The sequence below is a fragment of the Cydia strobilella genome, chromosome 22 (genome assembly GCF_947568885.1).
Source record: "Cydia strobilella chromosome 22, ilCydStro3.1, whole genome shotgun sequence".
Lineage (NCBI taxonomy): Eukaryota > Metazoa > Arthropoda > Insecta > Lepidoptera > Tortricidae > Cydia > Cydia strobilella.
Window position 1 is genome coordinate 5,153,080 of NC_086062.1, and position 14,197 is coordinate 5,167,276.

At 35.9% G+C, this 14,197-nt stretch overlaps 2 protein-coding genes across 5 annotated transcripts in view; one reads left to right on the top strand and one right to left on the bottom strand.

Moving 5' to 3' along the window:
- Window positions 1-14,197, bottom strand: part of LOC134751384 (latrophilin Cirl) — a 442,038-nt gene that overhangs the window by 176,857 nt on the left and 250,984 nt on the right. The gene's annotated exons all lie outside the window — the stretch shown is intronic.
- On the top strand, window positions 11,928-13,535 carry LOC134751496 (uncharacterized). Its single transcript, XM_063686913.1, has one exon. It carries the CDS (start codon window positions 12,113-12,115, stop codon window positions 13,505-13,507), a length of 1,395 nt encoding a protein of 464 aa, XP_063542983.1. The 5' UTR covers window positions 11,928-12,112; the 3' UTR covers window positions 13,508-13,535.

The window sequence follows — 14,197 nt, forward strand, 5'->3', positions numbered from 1 at the left end:
TAACTTCAACTTATCATTATGAAATTAACATAGTGAACTAATACGAAATTACACATTTTGTCACAAGATTTGTAATCCACCAATATGTCAGAGAAGACACACAATTTTCAGATAAAATTTGAACAAATTAGAAAACAAATGGCTCTAATCGATTTCAAGCGTTGGTACCCGATAATTATGCAGGTAGAACTTGCAATATGATGGTAACGTAAGTTTATAGGTTCTTAAACGGGGTAGCCTATATAGGAAAGATCATGTGCAATTGGGAATGTGATTGGTCAAGATCCTCAACAACCATGAAGATTAAGACGTCACACTTAAGTTGTAAATTCTCCTTTTCCATAAAAATATTGCGTATTTCAAACTTCCACCAGTACGCTTCAATATAACAGGCAAATGCCTAACTTACAAGCGTAACACTTGAGAAGTTGGACGGGGACTTACGCTCTTATCGCTGTAACATTGTGACAAAAGGGGTTGGAACTACAAATCTAGTAACAAGTTGTGTTAATAACTCTTGTAACGGAAAAAGTTTAGTGATGACTTCGATACAAAAAAGGAAGTTTATGTTACTAAGGGTCGGTTGCACCAAACCGCCTGTCACCGTTAAAGCGTTTGCAAAATTTTATTGTATGGGAATTTTCATACTTCTCTGCCGAGTGATGTTGATCAGTCTGTCAAATCTGGTTGGTGCAGCTGACCCTAAAATGATCTCAATAACAATTTATTCAAGGTATAAATAATTTTTTGGAACTTCTTACCTTGACCTAGTCCCACAGTTAGCTCAATAAGGCTCGTGTTGTGGGTACTCGACGCAAATGAACACAAATACAAAATTATTGGTTGGACGTCTTCAGGGGGATGACAGATGTTACGAAAAGTCTCGTGATTATTTCCATACATTATTTAACTTTCGATTGGCGTTTTCTAACAACGATTGTTATGCTGATTAGGCCCCCTGATATGACAGCTGACGTTATCTTCAAACAATGTCATCAATAAGTTAATGTCAAAAATATCAGAATTGAAATTCTCCATTACTAGTCGAGAGCCGAAATATTCGACTACCGTGAACCAACGGGAATTACGACTTACAACATTACAATAATAAACATTATCAGACATAATTGAAATATGATGCTTAAATTTAAAAAAATGAACTCATCCAAAAAAACTTACAATAATTATATTCTCAGATGCAGCTATAATTCAAGTAATAAATCACGTCAAATCTCATTAACAATAAGAGAATTGTGATAAAGGCAGAAATGTCTGGGGATCTCTAGTTGAGTGGTATTTATTACAGCGCCCTCTAGTGGTAATGGTAAGTAGCTGGAGTAAGTAGTTGACGAAATGGAACGGCCACCTGATGTCTCGACAGTGCTTTACACAAAGCATTTCAACAAAACCCAAATACAATGACTTTAAGATCGAAAATAGTATGTGCTGGCCGCATAATTGTAGATTTACGGACAATGGAATGTCATTTATTACACGATAAATATCGAGGGATATCGCAAGCTCGGAATGCCTTGCAAAATTGATTTCTATCTGTGTGATTTAGAGTAGTAATTGCAAGTGCAATGTGGAGAGAGGAAACTGTTTAGGTAAGGTATCTGAACGCTCTGTCTCTTTTCTATAGGAGTGTTATGATAGAGATAGGTTTTCTAATGCATACTGTTTTTTTTTGGGTAGTAGCAAGGTCAATGATCTTTTGGGCGAGTGATTAAAAATTGAATTTATTGCTGTAACTTAAGATGTGTGAAGGGTGTTTAAATTTCGAACAATATATGGTGACGATTGTATTAGATAGGGTAGCTATAATATTCTAGAAGAATGTTAATAATATTTTAGAATGGGGTTGAAATTGAATTAGAATGAAACTACTTATACTCAAAATTACACGAGACAATAATTGTCACTTCCTAAATTGCAATTGTGACTTTTTTACACATGTGTGTGCATAAACCTTTTTTATTTTCCATCATGATTACGATGAAAGAAAGCGTAAAATTTAAAGTATTTTATAAAAACAGTTAAGGTCCAAATTTGCAATTTGCTAAACAAGCTTTTTATACCAACATAACATTTCAAAATGATCCCGAACAGCGGTCACAGCACAAAACATAGACAATAAAAACGTAAATTTATCTCGCAAGCCAGAGCTCAAAACTTTATATTAATGCCCGTACAAACAAACATACAACTGGGGTAAAAACGCACAAGTGAAACTATTTTCTGGACTATTCTGCTTTTGTGGCCATCTCGGAAAACGACAATGGTGATGGTGTAGGTATGTAGGTAGAGGAATATGGTTGAGACAAATATTCTACTCGTATTATCCTAGTGTATTTAACTAGCTTTTAAAATGAAGGTACGCTAATATTCTCTGTTTTAAAGTGATATTCAGAATAAGGAGTAAATTAACCCCTTACCGCATAGGAAGCCATATATGGCGGATGATATTCAACTCTATTGACGGGTATTGAAGTTCAAATTTTAACATATATTTTTTATTAGAGCGCAATAAGGGGTTAACACCAGACCGGCTAGCATGACTTGTTGTCTCGCGACTCCATACATCAAACGCGACTTCAACCAACAACGAATGCCAGCCGGTCTGGTTGACAAAAATGCTATGCCATTCGGGTTTTTACTCGTGAAAATATTTAGCAGGAAGAGTAGAAATACGAAAAAAAGGATTAACACTCGTAAACGTCAACTCGACGTCTTTATATTTTTTATTTAACTTACATACATTACTACACATACTACATACTACATTTTGTTAGTTCGTATCAAAACTTACTCAAAACTAAGCAAGCAAGATCTAAACCACATTTATTTGGACACAATGTTAAAACATCAGTACTATCAACGAATATTATTTATTATTAGAGAAGTTAGTTTCATTTCTAATCTAGGTTAACAGGTATCGATAAAATGTTAAGTTTATTGCAAACTGGGCAATAAGTAATTACTCTACCCATTGAAAAATCTTCAACGTCCTCATTTGAGAAGTATTGCACTCTTCTGTATTGGAAAATAGATTCTCATGATTAAGTTTATCTAAGTGTAACTTGATATTTATTAATTAATATTGATATTTATATCAAATAAGGATAGAAATGGATCGAAAATCCTACTTTTAATTTTCCACATAGTACTGAAAAAAATAATTGTTTTTTTTTAAAGAAAAAAGTAAGAATTTGATCATAATCTTTCCTAGTATAATAAGTAATGATACAGTCTCGGATGCAACATGGTTACCAAACGGATTAAAAAGAATAGATTTGCAGGAAGTGAGTTCCACTCCTTAGCCGCATAATTATGTTGCCCTTATTTTTCCTACCGATTTGTCATTTCAGAACGAAATTCGTACAAAAGCAAAATAATTGTGTAGTATTTTTTCTGGAATATAAAAACAAAGCTTAGGTCCGCATCCCTTCTTCGTCAAATAAAATACCAAAAAATACCGTTTTAAGGACAAAGAAAAATGTGTCATACTCCTTTGACCACGTCAATACAGCGACGCAAGAATTTATTTTACGATCCTTTTTCTATACTTAGAGAATAATATTTTCTATTTGGGGAATTCTGTCAAATTCTCGTAAAGCCTTTTTGTCGTCAAACGGATTTCGCCGGAGCCGGGAATTCTAGCGAAATTCCCTTCTATTTCAGTTAATACTCGAATCGAATCATCTAATTTTGGGGCATAATCAGTTTTTGTGCGTGTCAACTATACGGCTTGTTTGTCTGCGTGTCAACACTTCGACGTTGACGCTGAAACATCTCCATATATTGATTCATAATTTTGGCACCAACGGTTTGGGCATGTAAATACCTAAATGGTTTTTACACCATCGAAGAAATGCAGGAAAGTGATAAAAATAGTGATAGTAAAGTTATAAAATAACTTAGTCACACTATATTGTAGATTGTAGATAAACAAGTGATATTTGATGTTCTTAAATATCAAAATTATCTCAAGTTACTTATTTAGTTTTTTTTTTATAAGTTGGTTATTTTAAAAGCCACTAGTTTCTGAATTGTTAATCTATGAACGGAAGGTGTACTCTAAAAGTTGACTTAAAATGCATACAAATTTTATATTATTATATAATGATGCAGCATTATGTTTTATAAATGTTTACATAACGCACAGCGATTTGTTTTCATTCTATACTTAAATGCAAATATATTTACCCCGGAACGAGATATTTGTACAGATGAACTTGCACAAAAATCACTAAAATATTCATCCACGCGATACTACAAACTCAAAAAACATTAAATATTTGTACACAAATAAAATGTTTTAAATGAGAAATAGATTTTCATCGACTGCAAATACTGCAATTCAAACGAAATGTATGGGCACAGTCAACACTCGGCGTGTTTACCCTACTTGGAAAAAAACAACTTCTGTTTGGCATAGTGGGACAAACAAGGATATTAAATGTACTGTACGACAGGTGTGTTGCCGACGCGTACGATTTTAGACTTAAACCTTTTCTAACTACGGTTCATTAACTCTTTCACATCTCCCATGTTACGGCGAAGTGTCAGAGGCGAATATCGGAAAATTAGTAAGTGTTTTTCTTTGCTGTTTTCCGAAAACACACTTTGCTTGTTTGTGATAAAGTTCAGGATTAAAGCGACGGTTGAAACTGCTAGTAATGGAACCTTCAAATTGGAGATTTCTGCTGCAAAGTTAGGTAAAAAGGGCTAATGTAAGGGATTTTCTAAATGGAATCCGCGAGTAATTATTAGGTCCAAACAAACCAAGCAAGATTATTAATTTAGATCAAGTGGAACAAGTAACCGAAAATATTTTCGTGAATTATGAAACAAACATTTCTCTTGAGCCTTTGCTATAATGAGTATTTTCTTTGGAATATGAAATGCTTCCTTTGTTTTTGAATAAAATCTATCCCGAAATAGGTAATATTTTTTCACGGTGTTTTCTTTTGATATTCAAGTTGTATTATCTTCATTCGATCTTTACACAAGCGGCATAAAACCTCTTATAAGACAATCCAACTAATATACACTTAAGTAACTAATATAGCATCTTCGTCTTTATTATATAATTAGCGTTCAATAAAATTGGGTGTAATGAACTTAGTAGCTATATTTTTTTATGATCTATTAGACTTAAAAAAGTGATAGATTATTGATCGGTCCTGTTGTAAATGCGATAGAACTTCTTCGACATAACAAAAATGCTACCATGAGACTTACATTAACTCTAATGTTATCAAGACCCATCTACATAACACCATCTTAAATGAACCATTCTTCAACCTTATCACAAAGATATAAGGGTAACTATTCGTCAACGAGGGTAAGCTAGGCACTTGTGCCAATAGATAGAGTATGCGGGCTGAGGATATGCAAGTCAATCAGCGTTGGCGTACTGAAGCATGGAACGTATATGTTGTAGCCATTGATCTAAATGTAAACGTACCTGTGAGAAAATGTGGACGATGTAGGTACATAAAGCTTTTACAGTTTAAATGCTAATATATTAATATAAGTTTTCCTTTTTAGGGTTCCGTACCCAAAGGGTATAAACGGGACCCTATTACTAAGACTCCGCTGTCCGTCTGTCCGTCCGTCTGTCCGTTTGTCTGTTACCAGGCTGTATCTCATGAACCGTGATAGCTAGACAGTTGAAATTTTCACAGATGATGTATTTCTGTTGCCGCTATAACAACAAATACTAAAAACAGAATAATATAAATATTTAAATGGGGCTCCCATACAACAAACGTGATTTTTTTTTGCTGAATTTTTCCGTTATGGTACGGAACCCTTCGTGCGCGAGTCCGACTCGCACTTGGCCGGTTTTTACTAAAACTACACTAAAAACAAACAATGAATGTGAAAGATGAAAGACATAATGATATTAAATTTATTAGTGAACCCACTAAGCGTGTACGTAAAAGATGAAAAAAATGAAAAAGAAAAAGTAATATAAGAAAAAGGCAATAACAATAACAATTAGGTATGAATGTTAACAACACTTAACATACACAATGATCGCAACAAAGAAATGTCCTAATTCTCATTAGGAGTAATGGGCCACTCGATGCTAAATAATTTATTATCCTCAATTGTCGATAAATTATTTACGACGATTCCTTGCAGGTGTTTATATCTCCGTACACTTTCGAAGACATAACTTATATGGAAATGGTAGGAATTTAGGACCTTTTTCTTATAAAGAAGTAGAAGCAGAAATATACGATTAGCCTTCGGCGTCTGAGAAATATTTATGCGAATATAAGAGTTCGTTTTGGGTTCTTTTTATTATGAAACCTTTGTTTCTGAATGAATCTGTTCTTTGCCAATATCCTCTAGCATCCCAGAAGTCTATAAAAAGGCATTCCATTCCATTGTATTTTTTGAAACTTTATTTTGACTAATCAAAATTGCATTTGTCTTGACTAGTTTTGATCTATGGGCGGCTTGAGTATATGGGCTTGTGTTCGGAAAGTTATGGAATAGCGAAACAAGTATTGAAGGCTTTCTTTAAAATCACCTGAGTGGATCACCCAACTCATATGTATTATCAGATCCAATTGGTGATTCAATATCCATGTGATTTTAGTGGTCAAAAAATATTTATACGTATCCGTAAACGTATCCAGTAGGATAGTCCAGGGTGGATATACTATGCACCTACCTACCTACCTACCTACCTACTAACCTACTAACCTACCTACCTACTAGTACCTGCGTACTAGGTACATAATACTAATTTAATCTTGATTAGGATGTGCATGATACCTTGAAGGTAGGTACAGAGGGCCTACCGCCAACATGTATTTATGAAATTATCCTGCATTTGTACATAATATATGTATGTATATACATATATATACAACCAGTTCAACGTGTAAAACATGCACGTATTGAGGTTTGTTTTTATTTTTTACTAAGAATAATGGCATCAATATGTATTATGTAAATAGAAAAGAATTGATAACTAGCAAAATTCACCCCATCGAATCGTAAATTCCCCACCCCATACAGAACCTGCGGCATTTACCCCCAATTCCAAGATTTTTATTTACGCGCGCATTCCTTGTAAGCAGCCTGTTAAAATGCAAACTCGATTCGGAGGCTGTTTTATCAACGTATCTATAGCTTTATTTTATCAGCTACCTTCATACACGCGTTGTAAACACGCAATTTTAGACATTACCTTTGAATATCAAGAGGAAAATGATCGTGAGTAGGATTCGAGTAATATAAGTATGTTTATTTTAAATTAGCGTACGGCATTGTGTTCTGGGGTAATGCGAAAGATTAGAAGTTTTTCGGTTCGCATATATATGAATAAACGAAATACTATACTTGTTTAGTATAAACTGAGTTACCAACATATTATAAACACAACTAATAACTACCCTGCTACTGATGAAAATAGTAGCGAATATTGTCGCTAGCTTTTCAAAGACATGGGGTAAACAAACACACGGTTCACCAGAACTCTTTGGTACTCTGTACCGTAAACGCTCCTAATATCATCTCTTTTCAGGAAACGGATTCCTTCCACATTTTAAACCGTTCCCGTGTAAATTCCTGTAAATTCCCACAAATTTCTCCACCTGAGTACCCAGCCGAATTTAAAAGGGCTAACACTGTGTAGTTTACATGTGGAGTTGGTGCCTTTTGAATTTGCCCGGTTAGAAGGCCTGTGATAAATAACACTCGTACACAAGAGGCATACATTAGGCTGATAACGCGGTTAAAGAATACAGTGTTGCTGGAATTGAATAAGCAATTCCAGGGAGAGTTACTGGGACTTAAACCGGTTACATGGATCAGTAAATAAGATAGAAGAATAGAGCAGAAATATAATCATTTTCCGCTGGAGATAAACTTTTGTGTTGCCGTAATCTAAAAGAATCTTTTAATGGAATATTTGATATGATTTCCATCGAGTTTAACGGAATTTTCTTTTTTATGCGGTTGCAAAGTGCGGCTCACAAAATGATCTAAATAAGTATACAATTCAACGGATTTTTAACTCAAATGCTGAAAACCCACAAAACAATCAATTAACTGTCAATTGTTCTGTGACACACACTTTTATTGCTGACTGTACCTGACCTTTCTAACGAGCCTAAATTCGATGTATTTATGTTTTTAGGGTTCCGTACCCAAAGGGTAAAAACGGAATCCTATTACTAAGACTCCGCTGTCCGTCTGTCCGTCTGTCTGTCTGTCACCAGGCTGTATCTGATGAACCGTGATAGCTAGACAGTTGAAATTTTCACAGATGATGTATTTCTGTTGCCGCTATACTACACTACTACAAATACTAAAAAGTACGGAACCCTCGGTGCGCGAGTCCGACTCGCACTTGGCCGGTTTTTTTTCATCGTTGAGTTGGCTACCTTCCAACTGCTTCATCAGATCAGCTCCATTTTAGCATATTATTGCATTGTCTTCGGAATTACGGAAGCATTTCCAATTTCAACTGAATCAGATACCAAATAGTGGTTTTAAGTTACAAGATTTGAAGCACACAGTAAAAGTTGTATTTAATGTACAATAGGATATTTTATGTACATCCAGGTACAGTGTTAGGTTCATTTTTATTTAGAAAATATAAGTCTTTTATTCAGCAAATGAGTCTCCAAAATTACAAAAACAAAAAACTTATGAACAAAGTAACTTAACACTACATAATATTGTCTTCGGTTACCGCGATAGTTACTCATGAAATAAAACTATGAAAACGGATTATATCCGGATCCGGATTAGATGTGTCCCGCCGAGTTTGTTGCCGGTCCCATATTGGGATACCCTCCTACAATTTAGGAGGGAATTAAATCTTCTCGGGTCCGTGGTGTAGGGTTGGAGCCGGCATAGTTTTTTTTTTTTTTTATCGCGTATATAATATATATCTTTACTTGAAAAATAATTATAGTGTATAACTAGCCTTATGAACCGATTTTGCATGTACAACCAGCCTTAAAGTTTGTAGTCTATGATTGTTCATTATTTTAGTATGTGGGTATTTTTGCATTTTGTAATTTTTCCTCAGTCACCCGTTGACCACGAACGCTGTAAAGAGTTCGAAACGTCGGGATGAATTATAAATTCAATATACGCGATATAATCCGTTTTCATAGTTTTATTTCATTAACACTACATAATAAAACTAAAGAAAAACACTAAAACTAACTAGAAAATACACATTATCTATACTAAACATAAACCCCATTCCGACCCCCACCCTGTCCAAACGTGCCAAATATACTTGCGGCATTGCCGCGCTGGATAGCAAGCGATATTTGTTGGACCAAGTAGGAGCCTGAACGGGGATCGCAACCTCTATCACGCAAACGCCGCCCCAAGTCCCTTACCAACTTCTTCGCTTCCAAACACCACGGCCCAGCCGTCTCCACCGCGACCGGAACAAAGTCGTACGCCGGTTCCAGATTTTTATTTTGACTTAGATATGAAATATATAATGTAATACTTTCATTAACAGAGCAGCTTTATCGATTATACAGAGTTGGTCAATTTTATTTTAAATAGTCCAGCAAATTTGAAACTCTCACATGTCCGCATGTCACTATATCATAACCTCCTAGGAACTGTATATTTAGAGAAAATGCATGTCTACGTGTATGTTTGTATTACGACATGTTTATTTACCTCGCCGTGACCTGGCAAGCAAGCCCGCGCTGCTACATGTAAATGAGGTATATATTCAAAAGGACTTAGTATAGTTTCGTCGTTCAAGGTACGTTTTCAGTGTGTCATTTTCAGTTGAATCATAAAATGGAAATAAGGTTTCGAATACGATTATCATTAAAAATATTCTTTTGAGAGAATGTAATTGTGTAAAGAACCATTTGGATGCATTTTTCAAGGATTTATCATACAACTTTTAAGAAGTAGAAGGTTTTAACATGCGTATAGGGATAAAGGAAGAAAATTATATTTATATTTATTTATATTTATATTTATTCAACATTACATGTCATGTGCATTACAAAAGATGTCAGTTACAGGTAGTTGGTACATGACACCCGTATAGGGCACAAAATGCTAACAGATAGGTACATTAGGTACATACAATTCTAGCGAAAATGAAAATAATTAATATAATTTAAAGCTAAGCTAGTTCATGCAAAGCAAAGGTATGTCAAAACAATATTAATTAAATTAAAAAATATACAATGCGATGTCATAATCTGTTATTGTAATAATTTTTTAATATTTACATAATCATATTCATTCCTACAATATTTAACTTAACGGATTCCATTTCAACAGTTGTAACGTAGTAACGTTACGTAACCTAGGTTACATTTATAAAAATTAAATTAAAGTATAAAATAACTAATTTCCTAATAAACAATAATACCTTAATAATAAATCACTTACCTAAATACACTAAAATGAAATACATTAATATCATATATATATATATATTATGAAGTCCCAACTTGTTTCCTCTTTTCTGCAACGCACTGTACTTGCGCGACATTCCTTTGTCCTTCGAAGTAACCGGCTGTTGGCGTTCCCCGCCCCGCGCCCTGCTCCCCGCGTCAGCCCACTCGCCAGAGCGCTGCGAGCCAGAGAGATCTAGCTTTCGACGCCGGCGCACGTTCGCTTTGCCTCCGTGCAACGCGACCCTAAACGTAGCCGGCGAAATTAATTTCTTACGGAAAATAAGTTCCGTAGTTCAGTACTAATTATTCGTTTTAGTGTTAATAATCCCCATTGGGTAAGTGTTGAACATTTCTTATGCTAATCCTAAGCAGGTAGATTTAAATAATGTTTCTAACGGCTTATTTCACTATGCAATTCCTTTGTGTGATTTTTCTTGCCACGTAATTCAAAACTTAACTACTCATAGCATTACTTTTACTTCTTGTTAAAATGCTTAATTGTTTCCTTTTTTTTATTAGTTCTTAAGATTATTTAGTTTCCAGTAATTTTTAAATTCAAAATTTGACCGTTAGATTTTAAAATCAGTTTTTGTCTTATAACTTGTTTTCTTGGAAATTAGCTTCAGTGCAAAGTGTAAACTCCGTCTGACTGTACCATTCCGCACATCACCAACCTTTCACCATCATCATCACGCAGTACTTGTTTCCTGCTTATGCTTTATGCCTTGTCGGGTACAGTCAGCGGAGATTTATTAAGAACCTTTGTGCACACGATGGAAATAAATTCCAGGGAACGTAGTTACGGCTGAAAGGTAGCCAGCAGACCAGTTCCGGTTCTTGAGCGGCCGATGCTGACGTCCCTCAGCGCGCCCGTCTCCCTCCCGCAGTGACTCCAGCAGCATCAGGGGAGTACTTGCGAGGTGGACCATAGCTCGGAGCGAAATTAGTGCCGGCAAAGAACTTACCCAACCCTACGACGTGTAATCGTATGCTTGCGGCGGAAGAATAAATTTAAGTTCAGTAATTAACTCGTTAATTTATTTCTCTCCGCCTACCCGTAGCATTGGCGCCTTACCGTGGTTTTTTTAATAGGGCCTGATTTCGCTCTGAGTTATCACCTACGGTTTGTGTGTTTGTGTGGTGTTTTGGTATTTTTTTTAATTTTTGTAAACGTTTTTTTTCTTTTCTTATTTTTGGTTGCCAGCAACTACAGTGTAGGGAGTTAGTTATAGAGTAAAGCTTAAATTGCAATCTCATTGTTATTTAACGCATTGTACAGTTGGCTGCATTTTGTTAAATTTATTGTATTTTTTTTTTGTTTTTCCTTAGTTCTTCAATTGTAAGCATTATTATTTGTGTTTTATTTAGTACAGTCAGCCATATAAAATTGTGTTATTTTTAGTTAAATTAAATTTGTAATTTTGGTTTCTTTTGCACATTTACGCTCCGTACGCTTTAGTTGCATTTAAACGCTTTTCTTTTTCTTATTTCTGTGTTGTTTTTTTTTCCTTTTTTCTTCTTTCACACTCTTTTTGTAAAGTGCTTTTTAAGAGAAACAACCAAAAACGTACGTAAATCTTAACTACTATTGTAACAGACGGAGTGTTTTGTTGTTTTTTGGAATTTGTTCAACATTTACCCAAAAAAAAAAAAAAAAGAACATTTTTTTTCTCACATATAAAAAAAAAATGGCTTTCCCTATTAAATTCATGTCGCTTCAAAAAACTGAACTAGAGTACGAAGTAGCAATTCGGGGTGAGACCCCCGGAGACACGGTACAGGAATTGCGTAAACAAATTGCGAAGTGTGGACCTCTTTTTCCTTCCGAGGACATTCTTGTCAGTCCTTTTGATGTTCAGGACGACTTAGATGGCATTACAGAGGTGGTGGAAAAAGTAAATTCTCTCTTGGATTCCAAACCATTAATCAAAAGTACTTTGCTTCGCGCTCACAATTTGGTGCACCATTTGTACCACCGGTTAAACCGCATTGCGTGCGAGGATAAGGAACAAAAGGAGGCTTATGACCGATGCGTGGCTTTATTCAGGGTTTGCACAGACCGGGTTAACTCTCTTAACGTTGTCACCGTTACGGATCCGTTATTTTCTAATAGCAGCAATGTTCCTGTTGTTGCGGCTACTTCGTCAACGCCGGTTAACGTCACGGTCACGTGCGAAGCCAACGAAGCGAACAAGCTATCCAAACTTAAATACGACGGCTCGTCTTGTGTACGGGCGTTCATCGAACGCGTGTCAGAATTTTGTCTCGCTAAGAATATCTCGAGTAGTAAAGTTCTCCATAACGGTACTGAAATATTTACGGGCGGTGCGCTTCATTGGTTCCGCAGCGTCAAGGAGCAGGTCACAAGTTGGGACGACCTTGTAGTGCTTTTGAAGCAGGATTTCGGCCAGGCCGACTATGACTACAGATTAGTTAATGAAATCAAGTCCCGTACGCAAGGAGAAACCGAGAATATTATAATTTACTTGTCGGTTATGTCCGGTCTCTTTTCTCGCCTAACAAGACCCTTGCCAGAAGAGGAGAAACTTGAGATTTTACTCCATAACATCCGGCCATGTTATACAAGTACCTTATCTTCAGTGTCGGAAATTAAATCTATCGAGCAACTAAAAATGTTATGCCGTAACTACGAGAGTATACAGTCGCGTCTTTCTCACTTTAAAGAACCTCCAAGGGCGACTGCAGATACATTAGCGCCTGAGTTTGCGTATTCGGGTAGTTCGTCGAAACCGAAACCTAATTTCGGCAATAATACAAATTTTAACAACAATAAACCTAATTATAACAGGTTCTCACAAAATCAGCAATACAATAGGTCATTTACACAACATAATAATATAAATAACAATAATAGTAAAACTAAACCTAACTATGTAGATGCCATTACTCCCTCGACATCAAAGACACGTTATTGTCCTAGATGTCGCGTGGATACTCACAATCTGCGACAGTGCACGGCAAGCAAAGATATTTTGGTGTGTTTCGGTTGTGGCCGTAAGAATGTCAAGGCACCTGACTGTCCAGATTGCAACAAAAATAATAAGCCGTCTCAAAAAAACTAGTCGCTCAGAATTGTGTCAATAATACTGACATAGCCAAATTTGATAAAGCTGACTGGCAAGATTGGCTACGTACAGTTAATTTGTATTTTAAAGCATATAGGATTGACGCAATTCTGAAAGACAGTTTTGATGATGATAGACCATATGTTCCGGTTGATATTAACGGCGTTACTATTTCCGGATTATTAGATTCTGGTTCCGCGGTGACAGTTCTAGGCAACGGTGCTCATAAAGTGCTTGTAGACAGTGGGTTGAAGGTGTTGAAGGATACCATCACCCCTGTTACCACAGCTGGCGGACATATTTTGGGTGACGAAGGATATATGATGATTCCAGTGCGTTTCGAAAATAAATTTCACGTTTTAAAGGCTGTTATTGTGCCAACTATTGTAAACAATCTCATTTTAGGGGATGATTTTTGGCGTGCTTTTCAGATTTTGCCAAAATACCTTAGCAGCATTGTCTCGGACGACACTAACATGAACAATACTATTATCTCACCGGGGCAAGGTTCCTTTATCCAAGGCTACGATAGGTTAGACGAATCTCAAAAGCAAGTAGCTGATAATGTCGTTAGGCAGTTCGAAGACATTTCATTTCAGCGTAAGGGACTCGGTGTTACTGACGTGATTACGCATCGCATAGACACCGGGGACTCTGGCCCTATTCGTCAACGCTATTACCGTCTTT